This window comes from Pezoporus occidentalis, unplaced genomic scaffold (genome assembly GCF_034315485.1).
Source record: "Pezoporus occidentalis ecotype Australia unplaced genomic scaffold, CSIRO_AGI_Poc_V1 ctg40, whole genome shotgun sequence".
Lineage (NCBI taxonomy): Eukaryota > Metazoa > Chordata > Aves > Psittaciformes > Psittacidae > Pezoporus > Pezoporus occidentalis.
Genome location: NW_026915725.1, coordinates 1,073,310 through 1,096,942, shown reverse-complemented (window position 1 = coordinate 1,096,942; position 23,633 = coordinate 1,073,310). Strand labels below are relative to the sequence as shown.

Sequence of the window (23,633 nt, the reverse complement as noted above, 5' to 3'; positions counted from 1 at the left end):
TATTTCAGGCTGCATGGCAAAATTAATAGGAAAGGACTGCCTGAGGTGAACAGTAATCACACTATATGAGACAGATCAAGCCAGATTTCAAACACTCTGGAAAAGGGCACAAAAATGTCAGCAGATATACACATTGTACAGCATAATGGTAGAAGTTAAGCTATCCATTTCTTTTCATTTCATCTATGTCCCTAAGCTTAAAATGAAAATGATTGCTTAAAACCTAGGTAAACTGCATATCAATTATCCTAAGCATAATGTTTTAGAGTGAGCTTATCTAGTTTGTCTTACTGTCACAAGAATAATTAATTCAATAACTGCTAGATTAACTTCTGAAAGTGTTGAAAACAAGCTCAAGTATTCTAGAGCAATTAAGGATTTTATCTGAGTATATGATGCCTGACAGGGTACCAGCAAACTATTGAATATAAGGAATAAAATACTGTGAAAAGTCCATCATTATAAAATACCAATTATATTTTCAAAAACTGCTTCCTATAAAACTATTATAAAAATTATAAAATGGCTATATAAAAAATATGCTATTAATGCACACCTCAAAATATATCGTGTCAGAGATTCTTAGCTTAAAACAGAGTCTCCTTTACAGGAACTCAGCATTTCTGAGTAGAAAATATTCAAGAGATCATCAAGTATACTGAGAAACATTCACAGTACAGATGAAAATTCACAGTTCAAATCTAAGTCAAACCTGCAATGAAAGCATTGTTTCATTATTTACAAATCTGATTTTATTTGTCATATGTAAGTACTTAAGATAATTTACTGTATGTATCACTTCATTGTTCAGATGGATATTTGTCTTTTTTCAAGGCACAATCCCTCTTCAGAACCTACTAAATCATTTGAAATTTAAATACATTTAAGTAAAGTCTGTGCTTAAGTTCTTTGGTGAATACACAGTTCCTAACAGACATTTTGAAGGGTAAGGTTCTTTGCCAAATCAGGGATGTGAGGTCTCACTCTTCTCCCAGTGAAACTTTTTCTGATTATGTCAGTGGGAGCCATTGCAGACCTATTTTTAGGGGTGCCTTTGTTTCCATGATCCAAGAAACATAGATGCAGATTTTTTTATGTTTTTGTTGACTTAGGCATAACATTCTTAGACGTGGTTGTGCCTGCAGGCACAGTAAAGGGCTGATATAAATAACCTCTGATTTTTTTCTGTGTAAAAGGATTGTGTTCACCACTGTTTTGTGCTTTCCCTAGTCAGTGTCAATCCTGTCCTGTTGACAAGTGTGGAAGAGAGATTAGGCTATAGTTTGTCTTGCCCTCTTTGGGTGTCTTACACTTGAAAGACTGTGCTGAGTACAGAATAGGTAAAGAAATATATCTGCTGAGAAAGTATTCTTAGAAGTAGTGGGCATGTGGCCGACAACAGGAAGAACACATACACATGCTTGTCGCACAAACCAAAGTGATATATCTATCTGGCTATTAAGTATTGCATCTTTTTTAATGTACTTTTCAGGAACTTGGAAGTGTGTACAGTGTCCTGGCTGCCATTTTAAATGTGGGTAACATTGAATTTTCTGCAGTAGTATCTGAACATATGATCGACAAGAGCAACATTTCCAATCCAGTAGCCCTTGAGAATTGTGAGTATTTTTTCTTGATTTAAGATTATTTTCCTTTACTTTTGATAACAAATTTTTTTTCTTGCGAGTTATCAGTGAAAACTGTATTCACATGGAAATTTTGTAAGAATAGTTAAATGCTGAAAATAGGTAATTCCAAGGTCACATGATTGCAAATACAAAACGAAAAAATTTTCCGTGTTGTGGACCTCATTTGACTAACCAGTTCAGTGGCATTCAGGGAACATGACTAATACTGCAAATGCCTGAAAATCAAATCTTTAGAATTTTTCCAAGGTTATTTGAACATTTGATGGAGAACCTCATTAACACGTTGAATAGTTTTTTCCCAGTTTTTTTCTCACATTATTCATTATTTGTTCCCCACATGCGTCTGTTGAAATATGGATCACTAATTCTTTGGAAGGGATGCCTTAAGTTACAGACTGCCAGGAGGCAGAGGAAGGAAAGATTCTCAAGAAAGTTGCTACACTTTCTCAGTAATTATAGGTGGGGAGACAAGAGAGTCTTCACAGTACCTTCTTAAATGTTTTCCTGCAGAAAAATACTGTAGAAATGGGAAAGAAGTACCCCGTTTTTGGCTCAAAAGAAAGGGAAAGAAGGGAAACAGTGGCTTATGTGGATAGATTATAACTGAGAGAGATATTCACACCTCACAACTTACATACTCTTGATATAGTCACCTAGATTCCCTAGCATTTCTCTGTGTAAAGTCTGGAGAAATAGCCTTCTTGGTAAAGCACTTTAGAACCTAAAGGCTTCTGCTTTGAATCACTTATTTGTTGGCTGCAGTGGAAGCTAGGAAGGTAGGTGAATAAACTAGATACTGACACTTGTTTGGCATGAACATCCTCATTAGTCATAGTTCAGAACTTCGTTTTGGCTCTTATCATACAGTGAACTTGCAGCTTTGATTGCAAAAATGCTCATCTTTCCTTCAAAAATCTTCTGAGCTATGCTTGTGACCTTCCTTTCTAGGTGCATCCTTGCTGTGTATTCAGGCAGATGAACTGCAAGAGGCTCTCACCTCTCATTGTGTAGTGACTCGAGGAGAAACAATTATTCGTCCCAACACTGTGGAAAAAGCCACTGATGTCAGAGATGCCATGGCCAAAGCACTGTATGGGCGCCTCTTTAGCTGGATAGTCAATCGCATCAACACTTTACTCAAACCTGACAAACATTTAAGGTAAGAGAAGCTTTTCAAGAATAAATGAGATGGAGATTTTATGTGGGAATAATATCTACACTAGAGCATTTAGTATTCTCATACACTTTTTCTCTGTTACCTTTTTGTTTATAACACCACCATATTAAAAAAAAAAAGGTTTTAGCTTATTCAGACTATGTCAAATACTGTAGATATGGATAACGCAAGCATCTGATGTTTTCCTGTTTGACCTTTACTCATTTAACCCTTCATAAATTACATACTAAGTACTTTTTCATTTATACTTTTTCAGGGTCAACTTTTGACATTCACCTGTTGATTACATAGCTGAAATTCTGCTCTTATTGGCATGACACCATTGCTTCTGTCGCTGTTATGAGTGTGGTTTCCAGTATGTGTTATAGTAGTTTCCAGACACATTTACTGAGGTTAATGTCCAACCTATACCCTTACAAGGTGACATTTTAAACACAGAGACAAGAAAGATGTTGGGAATGAGAATATAACGCATTTTGTGGCTTGCATTGGAGATCCTATTGGTCAGAGTCCTCTATGCCTGCTAGTAGCGGTGGAAATGGGCAAACTTACAACTACCTGAAGAGGAATATCAATAATAAGAAGCTTTGTTTTGCAGTCAAGGCTGCAATCCTAAAATTTGTCTAAACTTTCAAATATTTGGTTACAGCAGAGCATCAATAAATAGAACTTTAATCAATAAGTGATAGGATAGAATTCATTCCTATGTCTCTCTCTCACATACCCATTAGAGAGACCTTTTCCAATTTAATATTTATTATGCTGGTGAGGAGGAAGGAGGTTTCATCTGACATAGTCACTATAGAAAAAAAAAAAAAACACCCAGAAATCTGCTTTGGTTTTGTGGTATTAAAGTAATTTGTATTTTCTACCTTTATATAATTAGCTCTGAGAAGGAGCAAGACAGACAGACAAATGTCAGCAGTTTATTCACCAAAAATGTAATTTATCGGCAGATAAAATACTAACCAAATTCAGGTCAAAATCAGCAAATACTTTTGGTCCCTCAGCAATTAAACACTTCCATTTTTGAGATAGACTTCACAAAAAGGTTCAACTGCTGTTCATGAGTTATCTTGAGGCTGGTTCTTCATATCTAGTTTCCTTATTATTTTATTTTAAAAAATAATGAAATACTGTTTACAGATAGCCCCTCAAATAGGTTTCATAGATAGATTGTGATTTATTTTTTTAGTTTAGCCAGGGAAAACACACTAATGTCAACTTCAGTTTTATATAAAATTATGTCCTCTTAATTTTTTTTGTTTCAGGAAATAAATACAAAATTTGCACTTTTTTCCAGTTGCAGAAATGACCATGTATCTCTCAGAATGCCTTAGCTAAAATTTCAAACCAATGTTTTTACTACTAGTACTTCCCTGAACTTAATTGATAATTTAAATTAATAACGCACGCCAGTACTTAAAGTAGTTATTTAGATGCATAAAAGGTCTAGCCATTTCTTTTTTTTTTTTTTTTTTACCTTTAATGTTGAAATAAGTGGATTTAGTTGTTGCCAATAAATAATAGGGAGAAATAATATTTAATGACAGCAATCTTCGATTTCAAAGATGCTGGTGAGCAAAGCCTCTTATTACATGAGAAACAAAAAGAACTGCCTGTTGTTTCAGTGCTGTAGTCAGTTTTAAAATAGAATAATAACTAGCAAATATTAGTTTAAAAGTAAAATTGTAATTCTGCTATGCGCCTATCACTTGACTCAGACTTGTGATTCAGTGTATCTGGTCTGCAAATACAGTCATCTTTCAGTTGATGTGCATTTATTCTATTTCAAACAAAAAAGTGATTGTTACATTAAGAGGTATCTGTTCTAGCAAAAATTATACTGTTTAACTGGCTTCCCGATTTGGCCCATTATTTTCTTTTGTGAAACACTAAAGGAGCTAGTCAATATAAAATGAAGATAAAGCAATAGAAAGTTTATTTAATCTTTGCAGTGGAAACGATGATGGTTTGAACATTGGAATTCTTGATATCTTTGGCTTTGAGAATTTCAAAAAAAATTCTTTTGAACAACTCTGTATCAACATTGCCAATGAACAAATTCAGTTCTACTTCAATCAACATGTCTTTGCCTGGGAACAGGTATGTGTTGGTAGTTTGATAAGGCTTTTAATATTGCTGAACATACAAAACCTTGTCTCAAGAAACTGCATCATTCCATCTCCATAATAGGTTGTAAATTGTGGATTATAACAACTGTTTTCTGAGTATGTATTCTGTGATGCAGCGCTTGCTATTTGCAAGTAAAATGCCTACATAAACTGCATTAAACTTGAAATTTACAGTATCTAAGCAACATTAACACAGTTATAGCTGACTTGAAACGAATGCAATGTTGTTTTCTTGAGGAATAACATGAGTGATGTAATGTATGATTCTACAGTAAAAAAATTAGTGGTGACATGATTTTTGAAGCGCAGTGTTCATAATACCTTGCTAACAAGCTTAATGAACACTGAAATTCCATTATTAAAAAATTAAAATCTCACAGTTGTCTTGTTCTTATTCAGGAACTAGATCATCTAAGCTAAATAATGGTGGATTTAATGTAAATAATTTTGTTTAAAACAGAGAAAAGGAATAGAGTTGTAATTATAAAAGTTTATAAAATTCAAGAGGATAGTGAAAAACTTCAAAAAAAAGATAGCTTTGTAAATAATTCCATGAGAATTAAATTAACCATTTTTAAGTCATTATTCAATATTGTTATTTGAAGAAATAGCATATCCAGGGAAAAAAATAATAATCTTGCTGAAAATAGAAATATTCCAGAATTCTGAATGAGCTGAGCAGTCGACATTCAAACTTTCTGTTTTATTGAAATTATTGGGAGTTTTGATACATAGGTGAAAATACTAATTCTAATTATTAATGTAATTATTAGTAGAAAATGAGTATTTTTTCAGTGTTAATCACTGCATGTATTAAGGGTGAGTCAGATATAAGTTTGGAATATGTCTGTGTATGGAGGTGTTCACGTGCATGTGTCAGTCTAGAGATGTATACATCTGTTTGTAAAACGAATAATTTTTTTATATGGATCAATGTTTTATTCTGCTTCCAATTATTTCAGGAAATGCTGTCTTGCTGTCTAAAATCTTGTAACGGTTTTTATAGATTTATATGGAAGATTCTCAGTCACACTTATTTCCTTCTCTTTAATACCATCAAAAAGTCAGAGAGAAATTAGCCTGAACTACTATAATTACTTAGATATCTTCTTTCCAAAGTGCATAAATTCACACAGAAAGAGCACCTGGCTACTGCTTTTTCTAACAACTGGATAATGGAAATAGCACAGGCTGCAGCACTGTTATTTATTCCTGTCAAATCCAGGCACTGACCAGGTCCCATGGACTTTCATATGTCAACTTCACTCACATGATCCCTAACTTGATCCTCCCCCGTGGAGGGTAAGTCTTCCTTGTTCCAGACTTTCCCTCTGGTCTCAGGGACCTGGGATTATCAGTCAAGACCACAGCAAAGAAGGCATTGGGTATCATAGAATAATAGATTCATAGAAACACAGAATAGTTAGGTTTGGAAAGGACCTTAATATCGTCTAGTTCCAATCCCCTTCCATGGGCTGGCACATATCAGCCTAGACCATGTTTTCTAAGGCTCTGTCCGTCCTGGCCTTGGACACTCCCAGGGATGAAGCATTAACCACTTCTTTGGGCAACCCATTCCAGTGCCTCACCACCCTCACAAAGAACTTCTTCCTTACATCTAACCTGAATCTCCCCTATGTAAGTTTAAACCCAATACTCCTTGCCCTATCACTACAGTCCCTGATGAAGAGTCCCTCTCCAGCATCCCTGTAGGCCTCATTCAGATACTGGAAGGCTGCTATGAGGTCTCCATGCAGCCTTCTCTTTTCTGTCACATCCTTGCATTCAACAACAGGCACACTATTTCCCTAGTTGCCTTTTTGTAGCTGATGGACTTGGCTTGGCTTTCCTAACCCTATCCCTGTACTCCCAAATTTTGTCTTAATATTCCTTCTCTTTTTTAATGGGACTTCCATCGTGTTCACTGAGTCTGCCTCTACTTGTTTCTTGATATCCTAATAGAGGACATTTTGGCCAGACCTATATTAATGCAGAAGTTTGTGATGTCATCATCTAGTAGGAACAGTACGCACTCTTGCACATGTCCTGCTGCAGTGACGTCAGAGTGGTTATTTGCTGCTGAGCAGATGAGTTAAAACTGAACTTCTTATTTTGACAACATAGAGTTTACCCCTTTCTCCCTGTAGGAAATTAGTCTGACATTCCAGATCTTATGCAAGGGGAAGATGATCCGTGAAGAAGATGATCTGACATATTTCAGTTTTGGCAACTCCCACTCATTCTGTCACAGATTTCATGGATTCACACCCACGTAGAAAGCACTAGGATGTGTGAGTTCAGGTGGTCTGGTCAGGATCATCTGTGAGTGACACAGAGAATAAAGGATGCCAGCTTGCAAGTCTTTATCATGTCTCTTAGGTTCTTGCCAATATAGTTGTTGGGCAGATCTTTTACACCATTTAGCAATCATTAGTTATTACGGGGTGGTTCTTTGCCTCAGAACATTGTTTACATTAGCCTCCGTAATCTTTAGGCAAGGTCATTATCTGGTTTTACTTGTTTAGAATATATGCTTCTTTATGCCTACAGTCTGTTTCCTTGGTAGATTTGTAGGAAAAGGGAAGGTGTTATGTGATATGCTGTAACCTTGCAGCCATCCTCTTGTTGCCAGATTTAGAGGGTGTTCCACTCACTGGCTGGCTGCGCTGTGTTTTTGTGTGAGTGAAGACCTTCTGGTCCTGAGGTAAACAATAGTTTCCTCAATTTTATTGCTGTGAACAAATGTTCTTCATTGAAATCATAGGCGATTCTTCTAAGACTCTCTCTTCTGGTGCTTACATGCACATTTACATTCATACTTCATTTATACTAGTCCTGATATTTCCTTTTACAAATGTCCACATCCTGCCTATAAACCAACTAAGATATCTAATTTACATGATACCACTTCACCAGACTATAGGAATCTTCATTATATTATCTTGTAGCAGTCTCCAAAGATACTACTGCAGCAGTGCAGAATGAGCTATGTAGATTAACTTCATGCAAGTGTGGGTGTAAATCACCCCATTTTGGAGCCAGGAAATGACAAATGCATTATTCTGCATTACAACTCAAAGGCATGGGCTAGTATCTCTCCACAGCCCTGTGCAATGCCAGACAGACATGTTGGTGTGCTCTGTGCAATCTGAGAAATCTCTAACGTGGCACTGCATTGCCCCTGTAGATCTACCCAAGAAAGACTGCAGAATTTAATTTCTTTCACACTTCCCTCAAGCAAAGTAAAACGTATAGGTACAATATTTCTTCTTTTTTTTTTTTTTTCCTGTTTTAGCCTGTTCAATTCCATACCACATACAATTAGATGAAATTTGACATATTTATTGGAAAGTCAAGGCCTAAATCTGTTGATGATAGTCTAGTTCCCAATTAACCCATGTCAACCTAATGAGTGAGTATATAACTAAGAGGGGTGAATATTTTTTTGTCAACATAAGCAATAAAGTCAAATAGTAAATGAACTCATAAGGCTGAATTGTACTTTCAGTGTTGCAGGTGATATGTTTTTAGCAGTCAGTGGTTTGTGTTGTGTATCTAAATCTGACAAGTGTTCACAGATTGCTTTCCTCTGAAGTGTGACCTACAAAAATAGGGCCTCAGAAGTGATAGGAATAGTGGGAAGGAACAGTGGTATTATTGCCACCAGTGGCTCAGGGTGTCTGCATACCAACATGGAGAACTCAAATTAAGGGAATTTATTGTTGACTTAACTTTTGTGTCAAAGAATAAAAGCTTCTAGGCCTGAATGCAATCTCCTTTCCCTAATTTAACAGAAAGGCTGAAGAGGGGAGCATTTTTTAAAATAAGGATAGTTTAGATCCCAAATAATCAGTAGGGACAAATAGATCTATATCTGTCTCTGCTGACTGGGGAAGAAATGTGGGCTCCCAACTTAGTCCCTTAGACTGTAGATAAGTGCAATAAATGCTGGCACAGGTTGGGTTTTTTCAGGTTAATATTAAGCAAAGCACCTTCAGTTCTATCCTTCAGGGTGTTTTCCTTAATGTAAGGTACTGATGTAATTCTGATAGCTCCACGATCTGCAGGTAACATTGTCCAGCAAGACAAATTTCCTATTTTTCTCATTTGTGGTTCTTCTGTAGAAAATAAAAGTATAATGTCAAATACCTGACTCATTTTGGAAAGTGGCAAGTTTACTGTCAGTTGGAATGATGCTACTTTTTGCATTAAATATATGTAATATTTATTTTGCATTCATATGACAGTTTAATCTTTTACTTTAAGCTAGGAAATGTTCCTTCTGAGTAAGTCTCTGGTGTTCGTACTTAAACCAAAGCTTCACCATACCATGCTCTCAACAAAATGCCATTATTTTTATTAAGCATGAAGACCATTTCTTAATGCATTTAATAATTCTTTTGTTATTAAGTGAAACCAAGTTGCACAAGCTATTACCTAGTTTTGATCACAGAAAAGATACCATGCAATAATGAGATGAGATAGGAGCCCAAGTACTAGTGTAACTCAGTCATTCCTTTTGACATCGCATCCATAAGAATACTTTATAGTGGATTATGCTTTAGAATTTCAATGAGCAGCTGCTATTTTAAGGGGCTTTCTTGTCATAAAACATCATGGGGGATTATAGAATCCTTTAGCTGATTCAGCTTATTAATTCAAATGAGATCTATTCCATTGCAGGTTTATGATGTGCATCATTAAGACTGCTTGTATCCTAATAATATGTTTGAAGACCAGCATTGCATAAGACAATGTAATATGGTATCTTATTTCTGAGCCATCTGTTACACTGGTAGCTGGAAGACCTAGTTGTCAGCCATCCTCCAGGAGCTTGTGGGAAGGTGTGGACTAAACTCTTTCCGTATCCTACTGGGCAGACAGCAGCAGGACCATTCTCATCAGCACTGGTACTCATTCAGTTGTCAAGGTGCAGACACAAAAGACTGAATGGCCACATACGCTGCAGGCTTGGAGGTCAGAGCCCACTGGGCAGCATGTTCTGAGCAGGGAGGGGAGCAGATGTTGCTGCTATGGTGTAGTAGTACAGCTATTACATGCCTCCTTTCAGTTTCAAAGAGGAGAACTCTTTCATCAGCTCTCTAAACCAGCCTCTCTTACAGGCATTTGAAGTTGGAAAAAGTTAATCATTAAATAGGTTGTCTGTGAGAGGATTTTTGAGGATATCTGAATGTCACAGGAACACTTTGATAGATTGATCCTGAGCATCTCTTCCCTTTTCCCACTTTGTAAGTGTACTTTTAATAATCCTGAGCAGTAACTGAGCTGGTTTCATGAGCATAACATCTGTGTGTCAGTACAGTCATAGTCCTCAAGGTAAACTGCCCCAATTCCGGTGTTATGACTGGGAGATAGCATGGGCTCATTCCCTTCCTGCCACTAGCTCGTACAGGTGCATAATTAACTTCTTGCCTATATCAGTGATACATTTATCACTCTCCTCTCTTGTTCTGCTACTTGGGTTATTGATTAAAACAAAAACCAAAACTCCACCTGTTTACTGCTCCAGGGGAGACATGAATGAAGTTAATGTTATGTGTCTGAGATGAGGAGCCCTCATGGGGCTGTAACAGAGATTCTTACTTCTTACACGCTTGTACAGGCATATAAACTGAGCCATAACCTATCCTTAGGGTGAAGAGTGTCCTTGGAAATTAGATTAATATGGATACTGGAAGGGTTTAGGTATATATTCTATATATATGTTCTCTTTCAAATGGATCAGTCAATTTATTTATTGGGCCTGTATTTTGAGGACAGTGCTATGGATTTTATTAATTTTGCTGTTTCTCTTAGGCTTAGAGATTAAGAGGTATGAAGTCTAATAACGTGCTTTTCTGTTGTATAAGGCAGTTAACTCCTTTTTGAAACACCTTCTTCACTCATTCAGACATGAGCGAACGACACATACAGAGAGGTCTTTCAGGGTTAGAGGTCTTTGAACTCATTAATATTAGCCATCATTCATGTTTATGACACTTCTCACAATGAATTCAAGATAGCACAACTGTGATGTTTGCACTATACATTAATATAATAATTTTGTAAAGTCTTATCCTTTGGAAGAGGGATTATTTTTAAAGTAGATCAAAAGGCTTAATTAAGTGTTTCATATTATAGCCTGTACAGGACTGAAGGCAGCCCCAGTATCTGTGGGAGCGCTGTGCAGAGGATAACTGCTATTGCACTATGTGATGCAGGCAAAAATGATGGAGGGGCAGCAGTCTCTAGGGCATCCTCCTCTTGGTAAATCTATGGCTGTCCTTGGCTTTGCTGAAGGATTAAAGAAAGTCATTCTTGTATTCTTCAGCTATAACTTAAGTTGTTTTAAAGATAAAACCATTGCAACACACCATGGACACAGCATTTGTTACCAGGCTTTTCTCAGCCTATTAGTAGGAATTCAAAGATATTTGCAGTCTTCAGGAGGAAAAAAAAGCAACCCAAGCAACCAAACAGAAAACCCACAAAAAACACCCACCAGCTTTTCTGCTGCTTTTTAATTTTACTGAATGCCTTTCCCTGGTTCCTTAAAAGGAGTGAAAATGTTGTAGAGGCCAACCTGAGAATATTTATTTCATTTTTAGAAAGTATGTGCATCGTTCTTGAGTTATTAGAAAGTGTATGCCCCGTTCTTCTCTACATAAGACCTTTTCCAGGTGTTTGAAGAGGGAGATCAAACAAGTGAGACCCCTATAATCTGTAGTCACTTTTGTAAATCTTGGCCATTGTACATCGTATAGATCTGAGCAACAAACTGGGAATGTAAATGTAGCTCTAAATGATTAAGAAATATTTTTTACATTGCAGCTGAGGGAAGTAAATAGTGAAAACACTATAGTTCATCTCCTTCAACTCTGTTTCTTTGATTCTTGCATATTCCTGGAAAGTATCTTGCTTTACCAATTATGCCATAGGAAGCCCCTACATATGCAAAGGCAAATTAAAATCTATAGCCTGACAGTGTTACATCCCAGCTGACATTTGTTCCTCCAAAACCTTGATGTCTTTAGCCACAGGGAATACTTTTTCAACGTAGGTTTAGTTTGCTACAATTGACAGATTATGAATTATTTCCTGAAACTGTTCTGTATCATAAACAAAGCATGCCTTCTGTTGGCTGTTACAGAATGAATACCTGTATGAAGGTGTTGATGCAAGAGTTATAGAATATGAGGACAACAGGCCCCTCTTGGATATGTTCTTGCAGAAACCAATGGGTTTATTGTCCCTGCTGGATGAGGAAAGTCGATTCCCACAAGCAACAGATCAGACACTTGTAGGTAAGTTCACGGTTTATTTCCTAGTTCTGCAGGATGTCTCCTGGCTAGATTTCTGTTTGATGTGTCCAGTTTAGGCTATACGGTAATTATGTTTTTATCAGGCCCACATTCCAGTTTCACAGTATGTTTGTGGGAGGCATGCGTGCATGAATGGATGTGTCTTTGAAGTAGATAGAGAAACATCCAGAGTACAAGTGAACCTAGGCTGCTGATCCAGGTTTTTAGTTCTTCTGCCTTTAAGAATTCTTAGCTGCAAGGCGTGAAAGATAAAGATCAGAGTTAAAACTCTAGGTTCATATGCCAAGACCACTGTTTTCAATGTTGAGTCATGTTCAGCTTTGAGATTTTTGATGACCTGTCTCCAAACAAGAATTTTAGTACTTTTAAGGGTAGTGACTGCAAACCTGCCTCATTGCCTTTCAGCAAATTATGTTTCCTGGTTTTTTATTCAGAAATTAAAATTAAAACTCCTGAATATGTTTTAATTCAGATCCTGAATATTTCAATGCTGCCAAGTAATTGCAGTTACAGTTGATGTAGTTGTTTCAGTGGGGTTTCTGTGCACATAAATCCTTGTTTGATGAGTTTTAACCAGCACCCAATCACAAAACCTAATAACAATAACCTAGTAGCAATGCCCATACTAAAACAATTATATGAGGTTGTTATCTTTCTATCCTCATACATTTTAGTCTACAGTACAGATCAATCAGTTGGTAAATGCTTCCTTACAATTCCCCAAGGAATCCTTAGGAAGAATTACTACATTATTTCAATTGGTACAAAGTAAGTAACTGATCCAAGAGCTCCCATATTCTCTACCCAGTGCCCTTTGTTACAAAACTATTATGGTCCCTTTATGCTTAAAAACATCACTGTTTTGTGCCTCAGCATTGTCTGAGAAGTCAGGCAATATCCTTAGAGAGGTACAGCTTTAGAAGACAATTATTGTGCAGTAACTCCAGTAAGATATGTGTTTCCTTTCAGAAAAATTTGAAGATAATTTGAAGTCAAAATATTTTTGGAGACCCAAAAGAGTAGATCTAACCTTTGGGATTTATCATTATGCAGGAAAGGTAAGATACCTAATGATATAAGTTGGGGATTGTGAAATGGTAGAGCTGTTAGGAAATAGATGTCAGCTGGATTGGTTCTCAGCCTTCCTCTATTCAGACCTGACATGGAAATGTTGGTAGTGCCTTACACATTAAAAGTAAATTGAAAAGTTATTTTCCCTCATAAAAAAAAAAAAAAAGTAATATCAGGAGTGTATTTTTCTTAAATGTCACCAGGTAAATGACTGTATAATAGAAGAACCAAAACATAACCATTATGCAACTTGGTGATCTTCCCCTTAGTTCCTCAAAGTCCTGTGTATGCTTTTTCCCACTGATTCGAATCAGGATCCACCTCCATTCTTTCTACTGCCCCATCAGCCTTACTTAGTTTTGTACTTTGTAATCAGCCAGATAGATAGCTCAGGCCCTGCTTTCTGCTTAATTTCATGAGGAGCATCTTGCCCTCCTGTATAAGGTGACTTGCTGCACATGCTTTTCAGACTCAGAAGGAGTTGCTGTTGCTCTGCAGCAAGATGCCACAGGTCACCTAAACCCTGCCTTCTGAAAGTAAGATATCCCACCTCCTCTTGAGCTCTTTCAAAGGGTATAGAGTGAGCTTTGCTGTCTCATAGGAAACAGTGATGGAGCAGCTGGCCTAGAAAGAGGCAACATACTGCCCATCAGCTGATGGAAGATGATAACTTGCTCTTCGTGTAAGACAGCCGGCTACAAAAGTCCTGCAATAGCTCCTCTGAACTTCACCTGCAGCTGAATTACACATCACCAGTATAGCATACTTACTGCTGAGGAGTGGAGAGCCAGCTCTCCCTGTACCAGCGCTGATACAGGAAGATTCCACCTGTCCCCCATCAGACCTTTCTGGTGTTCAACATGGCTTTTCATTAGGAAGTTTCTCCTACTGTGTAGCTTGTATCTCCATTTCTGTGATGTAAGTTCATTACTCCTAATCCTGTTTACTGTGGAGCTGGAGAACCATTTATTTTCTCTTCCTTTACAAACTTTGTAGTTTTGTGAGTTTTTTTTCTAAATGAAATATGTGAGTATCTTCTACCCCTCTTTGCAAGCCAGGTTTTCTTGTGGATCCTTTACAGCATCATTGGGATAGAGCCATAAAGGTACATTTTGAGTGAGGAGCACCATTCCTGAAATTTTTAGAGATTTCCAGTTTCAACATGCAGTTTGTGATTTTGCAGACTACCTGTTCAATTAATACAGAGATCTCCAGGAAAAGTGGCAGGTCCTAAGTCCAGTACAACATGGTCTGAATGGGACAGAAAAACTGTTACAGTCACATGGCTAATCCTGTGTGGTATGACTGAAATAGAGTGCATTGCTAATTGTGCATTTATGTATGTACTGGTGTAAAGGAGGACTACAGTACACTTGTCCTAGTGATAAATCCACACAGGCTAAAACTAATATCAAGGTATCTTCATTAGGGAAAATAAATGTCTCAAGCTACTTCAAAATGCTGGATTTGTTTTTAGTGATCTGCATCATAACGGTTCTCAGTATTGAGAAGTTAGAACTTACAGTGATCAAAAGGAAGACTGTAAGCAAGAGAGAACCTAATGGCCGAAAAACTATTTGTGTGTCTTGATTTATTCAGAGAATATGAAAATATTAAAAGAACATTAAATATTCAAATACTACTAAAAGCCACATTCCATTAAGCATGCTTAGTGCTTAAATTTACAATTACTTTTCAAAAGCCCAGAAGATGCATAAATGCACTTTTTAAACAGGTTCTATATAATGCAAGTGGATTCCTAGCCAAAAACAGAGATACTCTGCCAGCTGATATTGTGCTGCTGCTGCGATCATCTGAAAACAATCTGACGCGACAGCTGGTAACCCATCCTCTTACAAAAACAGGTATTGCTATTGGGGTGATCTTCTTATTCTTCTCTAACCTTCATGATGACCACCATTAGGTTTCATAAGATCACTTGTTGATGACATTATACACTTTGTGGCTTAACTTTCCAACCCTAGAATCTATACAGAATGGAGCCCCAGCCATCTCAAGCTGCAGGGGAGGGATTGGTCTGGTCAAATGCCAAGGAAGTGGTAGAGGCTTCTTTCAGGGTCCTCTCTTCAGGGTAGGGAAGCAAGACAGGGAATCGAGTGCATGCCTTGAGTTGAGGACTGGACAGAAAGGATCAGGTAAGTCACTGGCCATTTTTGGGCAGGGCATGTATAAATTGCCTGGTTTTGTCTAAAGCAGTAGAGAACCAAGGTTGGGGCTCTTAATACCTGCTTCAAAGAATGAGGAGACACTCCTCTGTTTCCCCAGTTTTTTAGGCCTTTACAATAGCTTAACTGATGCAGTCCTATCAGTGAGCAATTCCTCAAGCAGTTCATAAATTGGGATGGAGGAGTATGACTGGCTCTGCAGAAATACCTCCTAAATTGCACCTAAATTGAACCATGCCCTTGCACAGTGTCCTACCTGCCGTTTTAGGATGATGGGTAAGTCTCCTTACAATCAGTTTGCTGTTGTTTTGTATTACTCCCTGTGTGATGGCACTGATGCCATACAATAGGTACTTTACAATGTTACTTTCTTGTACAACTACATGGGAGATGTACTTGCAGCAGAACCGAAAAGCTGAATTGGAAAAGCCTAATGGAAATTTCTCTAAAATGTTATTATAGCTTACAAAATCTGAGGCTTTGGCAAGGCTCCTGTTCTTCACAAAGGGAGCTTTGCTGGAGGAATGAAAATTTTGTCTTGAAGGTCTACTTAAAGTCAGTGTTCCTGGGAAAACACTAAACTCAGTGTCCTTGCCTGGACTTTTTGACTTACTGATATCTGCTAGGATACTAAACTGTAAATTCTGTAGAGCCAAAGTCAGGTCTCAAATGGTCCCAAGAACTGATCACAAGTCTTCCTTAATGTTTTATAAGATAACTCTGTAGGTTGTTTTAGTCTTCTTATTAAGTATCATGAAACACTGTGTGTAGCCTTTTGAAACTGACCCAAACCACCCAGGTACAACAAGATAAAAGTTGGATTTCTGATCTAACTTACTTATCTAGAATCAGTGGAAATTTAGAGGTTCACTCAGAATCCAACCCATCTCGCCTACCTCAGGGATTTTCCTTAGAATGGGATAATCTCTGGAGGTGCCTCTCTCCACTGAATAAAACAGAGATCCTGTAGACACCTCACTTTCAGATAGCTAAAGTTAGATAAAGTTAGGCGTGAATAATCCTCTCTTTTCTTCCCACCCTGAGATATTCAGCTAAGCCCAAGGGAAGTTTAGCACTTGATATCATTATATAATATATGATGAATTAGCTCAGCATGCTGTATATTTGCAACTGTTTATCCAACTCTTATCCAGCTCTTAGTGATGGTAGCTGAGCACGGAGAGATTACAGAAGACAGTGAGATTACAGGGGTGTTATATTACTAGCAGAAGTAGTAGCAGCATGCAGCAGTGTTTGGGGTTTATCAACATAGAGTGACATGATGGAAAGCTCAGCAAAGTTTTCATTATTCCTTTAGACCAGTGTCTGCGTAAGCCACTCCAATGCACCTAGTCCTCTAAGTCATCATAATAAAGGTGTTAGTTGACCAAGAATTCCAAGGTTAGAGTCATAAGACTAGGTCCATGCTGATAAACCAAACAGGACCAGTGAAACAATCCCACAGGATTGTCCATTCTGACTATCTGATAACATGCCTTCCTGGGACAGTCTTGGATCATGTCAGCTAGCAGTCTCCCAGAAACACACAGGCACACTTCAAGAGAGGACACAGGCCAGAAATGGTTTCCAGCAAGCTCTGTGGAAAGATAGAACCTTATTTTTACCAGGAGGTTAAAGGAGTAGTTAAGTATAGAGCTTAGCTGTATAGACTTGAGTTGTGATATGTCACTCGCCCTCGGGGCCAGAGAAGGGTGCTAGCACTTATTGTTGCTTTTAACTAATATATATGTAGCCTTAGAACTATAGTACAGTAACGTCATTAGGGTAAAACCGCATGGATGCTCCAAGATGTATCTTTCTTACATTCTGCAGCAGTTTGTTTATTTATTCTTTTACTCTAGTAGGTGACATAAGTGCTGAAGGAGGAAAATCCAGTCTATGTTCAATCTTCATGCAACTTCTTCACAGCTTGTTCCACTCCAAGGATGAAGGGGGAAATGAGGGCATAATCCAGAAGAGTCAACAACCTTTATAATCATATGGTTACACTGGGGGCATGAATAAAGTGGTTCAGCTTAGATTTTTGTTTAGCTGAGATGTAAGCATTTTGGTTGCTTGCTTCCTCTCATTTTCCCATAGGTAACCTGGCACACACGAAAAGCAAAACTACAATCAGTTACCAAATGTGGACCCCTCAGAAATCAATCAGTCATACAAAGGTAAGAAAATGGATTTTGTGATTCTGCATTAAATCCTACTTTAAACTAGAAAGGCAATACTGTTATTGGTACTAAAAGTAAGTGAGTAACCCCTTCCTTGATTTTTCTCTCTCCCCTATTTTCTTTTCTATTTAGCTGGATATCTTTGTGTTGTGCAATTCATATTCCTTCCGTGAGGTAAAAAACTAACATTTCCCTTCTTTCTGGCTATAGTTTTGTGACAATTTCAAGTGAGAAAATATTATTTCCCAGCTGTATTGTAGCAAAATGAAAAAGTAAAACATTGGTGTGGAGTATAACCAAGTTCCTTAGAGAACTACCAAAATAACAGGGATGTTGAAATTACAGACGGGACCTCAGACACTGTCAGGTTATTTGTGAAGTTATTTAGATGCTCTGTTATTGAATTGTGTCCTCTGTGTGTGAACATTCGTGTATTGTGTAGCAAAGTAATGTAATGTACTGGTGTAACTGATTTGTGCTAGTTATCATGCTGTAACTTTTTCTGTTTAGAATACTTTTTTTTTCAATTAATTGTGTTTTGTGAGGGCTGCTTCATTGTGGCATTGGAAAAGACCCTACAGACTCCACAGAGATAAAAGGAGACATTTTCTTTCTTCATCTTTATAGAACGAAGCAGGAGATACCGGACATCATCCAAGAGAGACAACCAGCATGAAAACACAGACAGTCGCTTCTTATTTCAGAGTAAGATACCAGATCTTTTAATAAGTTTTTCAAGAGTAGAATGAATGTTTATTCTTTCACCTTTTGAAATGCACCTGTTGACTTAGAGTCAACAGTGACCCATTTAGAGTTTGTGAAGTTCATAAATGGCACAGTGATCTGTGCAGTGCAAATATCTAGAGATTGTGATGTTTCATCTTTAATTGTACTTGATTACACAGCCACTTTTCTGTCATGATGATGTATGATGATTGATACTAATCTCCCTCTTGATTGTTTTTCCACCAAGGGAGATAAAGGGAGTTAGATATTAGTGGTATAGCATTTCTTCAAGAGTTTAAGAAGTAAGGGGGGAAAGTTAAATTGAAACAGGAGCTCCGAAGAAAGATCTTCATGTTCACTGCTCAGGGGCTGTTCTGAGTCCATCCTTGAGGTTCCTTCAGCAATGCTCTTGACTTTCCCAAGCACTGGACGTGCTGCTGGTCCTGCAACAGAAAGTAGTGTGAAGAGCACTTTCCTCCAGTGGTGCAGTTGGGCTCAGCTCTGAATTTCCAACTCTTATTTCATTTTCTCTCCCAGGAAAAACATAAAGATGGCTGAGGTGATGTTCATGATCTATAAGAGTTCATTTACATATATGACAGAGAACAGGAAAGATCAAGATCTCTGATTAGTAGGTACAGTTACACAGCTTTGTGGACTGCAAAGGATAATTTCAGCCTAGGTACTATCATGGTGGCCTAAAGCTGTATGGTATTTTAAAGTTCTAGGTGGAAAAAATTATTGAATCTCACTCAATGCACTCAGTGCATTACCAGCACACCTAGCGTCAGAGGCTGCAAATGAGTTAATTATGTTTACACTTTTCTGTTATTATTTTTTGTAGTGGAAATCCCTGGTCACATCACGCTAGCTAATGCTCTTAAATGAAGATTCTGCTTCGGTCCCACTGGCTTACTCATACAAAAAAATCTGTGGGTGGTGGAGAAAAGCATCTACCACCTTATACTGAGCAGGAAAAAAAAAATCCATTTGTGTCCCCCACTTGTTTGTGCTCAATTAGCATACTAGTGATAGAGCTAATTATGCACTTTGCTACATGGTGTGGCATCTGTCCAGAATGAAACTGCACATTTTAATAGGAAACATATGGCTATTGACGTCCTAGACTAGTTTCATGTATCCAACCTACTGCTGAACAGCATCACCTCCTGGCTGCCTCTTTCTGTTGAGTCAGGTTGAATCTTGAGGAATGAGCCTCTTCATTTGTGTTTTAATAAGATCCTCCCATGAAGCAATTTTACAAAACACCAGTCAAGGTTATTTACAGCCAGATTCACCTCAGTAGGCATGGGGAGCTACAAACTGCATGCTCTCTGCCTGCCTGGTACCCTGGTGAGGTAGAAAAAGTGCAACTTTGGAACTGTGGTTTTGTGTAATTCTAGTTTTTCCCTCCTCAAAAGTTTCCTCTTGGGAGGGCAGCTGTAGTACAGTGAATAGGACGTGCTAGATCAGAGCAGTTTACGCAGCCCTTCTTCTGGGGTGACCTTATTTTCCTCCAGTCTAACAAAGGGATGGCGGTATATATTGCCTTACTGCTCTTCCACTTCCCGTGCATAGACTGATGATTTACTCTCTGGGTGAATAAGCATCTTCAAATAGGTGACTATAGGAAAAAGAAATGGGCTGTAATTACCTAACAAGCCTCCAAAAGAAACAAATCACTGTAAGGAGAGTTTTTATCATATGTTAGGAATTATGGCAGCCTGTGAGAGTGTTCTGGGTGGAACTTGGTACATCCTTTTGGAATCAGTGTTTCACTCAAGTAGTATATGCTAGTAACTTAGAGATCTTACCGAATTGTTGTTGGTTCATTCGCTTCATCTACCTTTAAAGTACCAGGTCACTGAAATTTAAATGGGTTTGGTCATGATTTTAATCATGTGAAATAAAATGTCAGCTACACACTGACCTTTGTATAAGTTTTATAACTGGTGGCAGATATTTTGTTACTTTCTTGCAGTATTCTCTGATGGATTTGTTATCCAAAATGGTTGTTGGCCAGCCTCATTTTGTCAGGTGCATCAAGCCAAACAATGATCGGCAGGCAAACAAGTTTGATAAAGAAAAAGTGTTGGTTCAGCTGCGTTACACGGGAATTCTGGAGACAGCAAGAATTCGAAGGCAGGGTTACTCACACCGTATACTGTTTGCTAACTTCATAAAACGGTAACGTTGATGCAAAGAAGCCTTTTCCTTTCCTATCGTTGCTGCACAGTGTTTGCTAAGCATCAGCAGTATCTTTGGCATGGTCTTTAAAAAAAATACAAAGTCATTTTCTGTGATAAAGAAAATTACAAACTGAGTGACAGAGTAGTTCAGGCACAAGATTAGTGAACTGTTTTGGACTGGTAGGGGAAGACGATGCATCTCAGGATGATTGTTTCAGGCTCCCTGAACATTGAGTAAAAATTGTCTTACTTGTAATCTGCAAGTTTTCCTCCAAGACTTGAGGTTCAGAAATGTAATGCTTCAAATTAAAGCTGAGAATTTGGAGCATTAGCATCCAAGGGGCACTACAGTTTTTCTAGCTTCTGACATTCAGCACTGTGCAGAGTGGATGATAATTTAGTATTGCTCATCTAGAGCTAAGAAGTTCATTAAGTGCATAGTTTTGTTTAAAATACAATTTCTAAGTATTAGTCATTTGTTAAGAAGAAAAGTAATGCACTCACTATGATTTTATAAGCCCTTTAACTATCTCTTCTTCTTGCACCCCAAAAAATTAATCCTGACCATTTAATCTGTACTTTTCTCTCACAAATAAAGACCTTGAGTATTTGCCTCAGTCAGAACTGAGATTTGTGGAATGGGCATCAAAACTGGGAGAAAGCAAGCAGCACCCTTTCAGAAAAAAGCACTTAAACGTAGTAGTGCACTAGAAATAAAGAGCTAGCAGCAGAGTGCAGCTGCAGGTGCGCAAGGAGACAGAGGAAGGTCAAAGTGGTATTTTTATAGCACTGTTTCTGGAAGGAATAATCCTGGGGTTGTTACTGTTTCAGAAGAGTGCTGCATGGGAAAAGGTAGTTATCCCTGTGCCAGGATGTGCTGTGGCTTTTGGTCACTCCTTTTGTTAAAAAAATTTACTTTTCAGGTAAAAGAGAGGAACGCTGTGAATATAACAGAGTAGATCTCCAGAGAGTATGCCCCTGGTTGCAGTGAGGCCATGCAGATCAACAGCACTGAGGCACTGAGGATATGGCCCCCAGATAAAAAGGGATTTTTATTAAGTATCTATCTCCTTGTCCTTTTTTGTTTTCCCTTAATAGTTGAGAGTCACAGGTAGACCTGAGATAATGGCAAAATTATTTTGTTTGAATAAAAATAAGCCAATTCATTGTGTAGGAAAAAAAAAATAGGTGCTGTAAGAATTGGTGATAATGCAGGAATCAACATTGTCTCTTCTTTTAGTATTCCATGAGGAAAATTTTACCATTATGTAAAGCTGGTACAACTCAAGCTGTGTGTATAGAGGCTGAATAACAAGAAAGAAAGCAGAATGTACTGTCAGGAAGCACAGATAATTCATGTAATTTTCCTGAATTAAAAACGCCAAGATAGGTACTGTTCATTTTGTTAATGAACATTTGGGAAAGTCCTGGAACACTCAAGAACTTTCCTACCCAGCAGCTGAGCTGATTAAGTTATGGGTAATTTTTATTCTTGAATCTCTTTTCCTAGTTAGAATTAATTCTGAGTTATGAGTTTGCCAGGTCAAATGTTTATATATGAAGTGGCATAATGGCACATATTGACATAATGGCATGTTCCAAAAGTATCTGCAAAACTAAATCCAAAGAGATAACAAGACCTGGGATGCATCTCACATCATGTTAACTATGTCAAAATTAAATGGTCTAGCACATGACATAACGTGAAATTTCCATTACGTTTGTAGATATGAATGAGATAATTTAGGCAGAAAAGCTTTAAAAATTTTTTTATTTTGCCACTGAAATCACTTTCACAGAATGCTGAGAGCCAGAGCAGCATAGAACTGGTGCACTCTACTTGGGCTGCACACTGTTTAAACTCCTTCCGGTGTTGATAAAGCATTAATCAATCCTCCAGGGTGTGCAATATGTCATTCATCCAGTTTTGACTGAGTTTCTCAGTACTGCATATAAATCACAGCAATTTATTTCATGTGCTGTTTTGTTTTTTTCCAGTGTTCTTTCATGTAACTGTTTTATTATTTAAATAAATGGTTTAAATGTATTTGCAACTATTGCTCATTATTAATGGAATAAAGAATCATATATTTGTCTTTAGGTATTACCTCATCTGTTACAAAACAAACGACGATCCTCCAGTCAGTCCAGAAACCTGTGCCGCCATCTTGGAAAAAGCCCACCTTGACAACTGGGTTCTTGGAAAAACTAAAGTAATTTTCTGATATACTGTATCTGCATCGTTGCAGTCTGTCATTCTTAACTTATTAAGCAATTTGGTTTCTTACCGCTTTGGTTGGAGTCGGTCTCTGTTGGTTTAAAAAAAAATGACCTTTGCTGGGTGCTGTTCCCTCATATCTGGCTAAAGTCCTGACCTGCAAAGTGTTAAAGTTCTATGAGCTTTAGTGAGGCCACAAGTGCAGAGCAGTAGGTGACAACAACACTGCTTGCATTTTCTTTCAAAAAATGTGGTAATAAGGATCCAAATGTGCTTCGTCCGAGTTTTCTTAAGGCAAAGAAGTTATGCTTCTTCCCTGGAGCAATCAGACCCAGAGAGGGAGAGGAAGAGATTTTGGCTTTCCATCCTGAGGCCTCTGAGGCAAACTCTGCTGAGCACTGGGGAAAGAGATAGCAGAACGATCCCACGTATGTGAAGTAAGACATTATTATAAGAGAAGCACGTGTCTGTTTCCATCCTTGCTTTTGGTTCTAGGTCACTAGTCTTCCCAGTGTGCCAGAGAGGGACACCCACCCACCCCCCCACTGACAGATCTCAGGAGGTCTGCCAGAGAAAAGAAGCATCAGACAAGTACTGTACCAAGTCTCTTTATTTGCTAATGTAACAGAAGTGCCCAGGAAGGATATGGATAGAGACATGGATCCTAAACTATTTGAAACTATCTCAGTGTAGAAGAAACAACTGTTCTCCTTCTGAGACATCTTCCTTGATAGGTGGGACAGAAGCCATGAAGTTACCTCCTCCTCAGCCTTTATT

General features: G+C 37.9%; 1 protein-coding gene across 3 annotated transcripts in view; it reads left to right on the top strand.

Annotated features, from left to right (window-relative positions):
* The window catches only part of MYO3A (myosin IIIA), a 117,771-nt gene that overhangs the window by 73,107 nt on the left and 21,031 nt on the right, over positions 1 to 23,633 (top strand). For 2 of the 3 annotated variants that reach the window (XM_062633554.1, XM_062633555.1), the window contains 10 exons: positions 1,493 to 1,619; positions 2,598 to 2,808; positions 4,785 to 4,932; positions 12,112 to 12,265; positions 13,253 to 13,341; positions 15,090 to 15,219; positions 17,641 to 17,720; positions 18,351 to 18,428; positions 20,431 to 20,636; positions 22,740 to 22,851. In XM_062633554.1, coding sequence (XP_062489538.1) covers positions 1,493 to 1,619; positions 2,598 to 2,808; positions 4,785 to 4,932; positions 12,112 to 12,265; positions 13,253 to 13,341; positions 15,090 to 15,219; positions 17,641 to 17,720; positions 18,351 to 18,428; positions 20,431 to 20,636; positions 22,740 to 22,851 — 1,335 coding nt within the window. Of the gene's footprint in view, positions 1 to 1,492; positions 1,620 to 2,597; positions 2,809 to 4,784; positions 4,933 to 12,111; positions 12,266 to 13,252; positions 13,342 to 15,089; positions 15,220 to 15,339; positions 15,511 to 17,640; positions 17,721 to 18,350; positions 18,429 to 20,430; positions 20,637 to 22,739; positions 22,852 to 23,633 lie in introns of all 3 variants that reach the window. The other variant, XM_062633556.1, reaches the window with a different exon arrangement.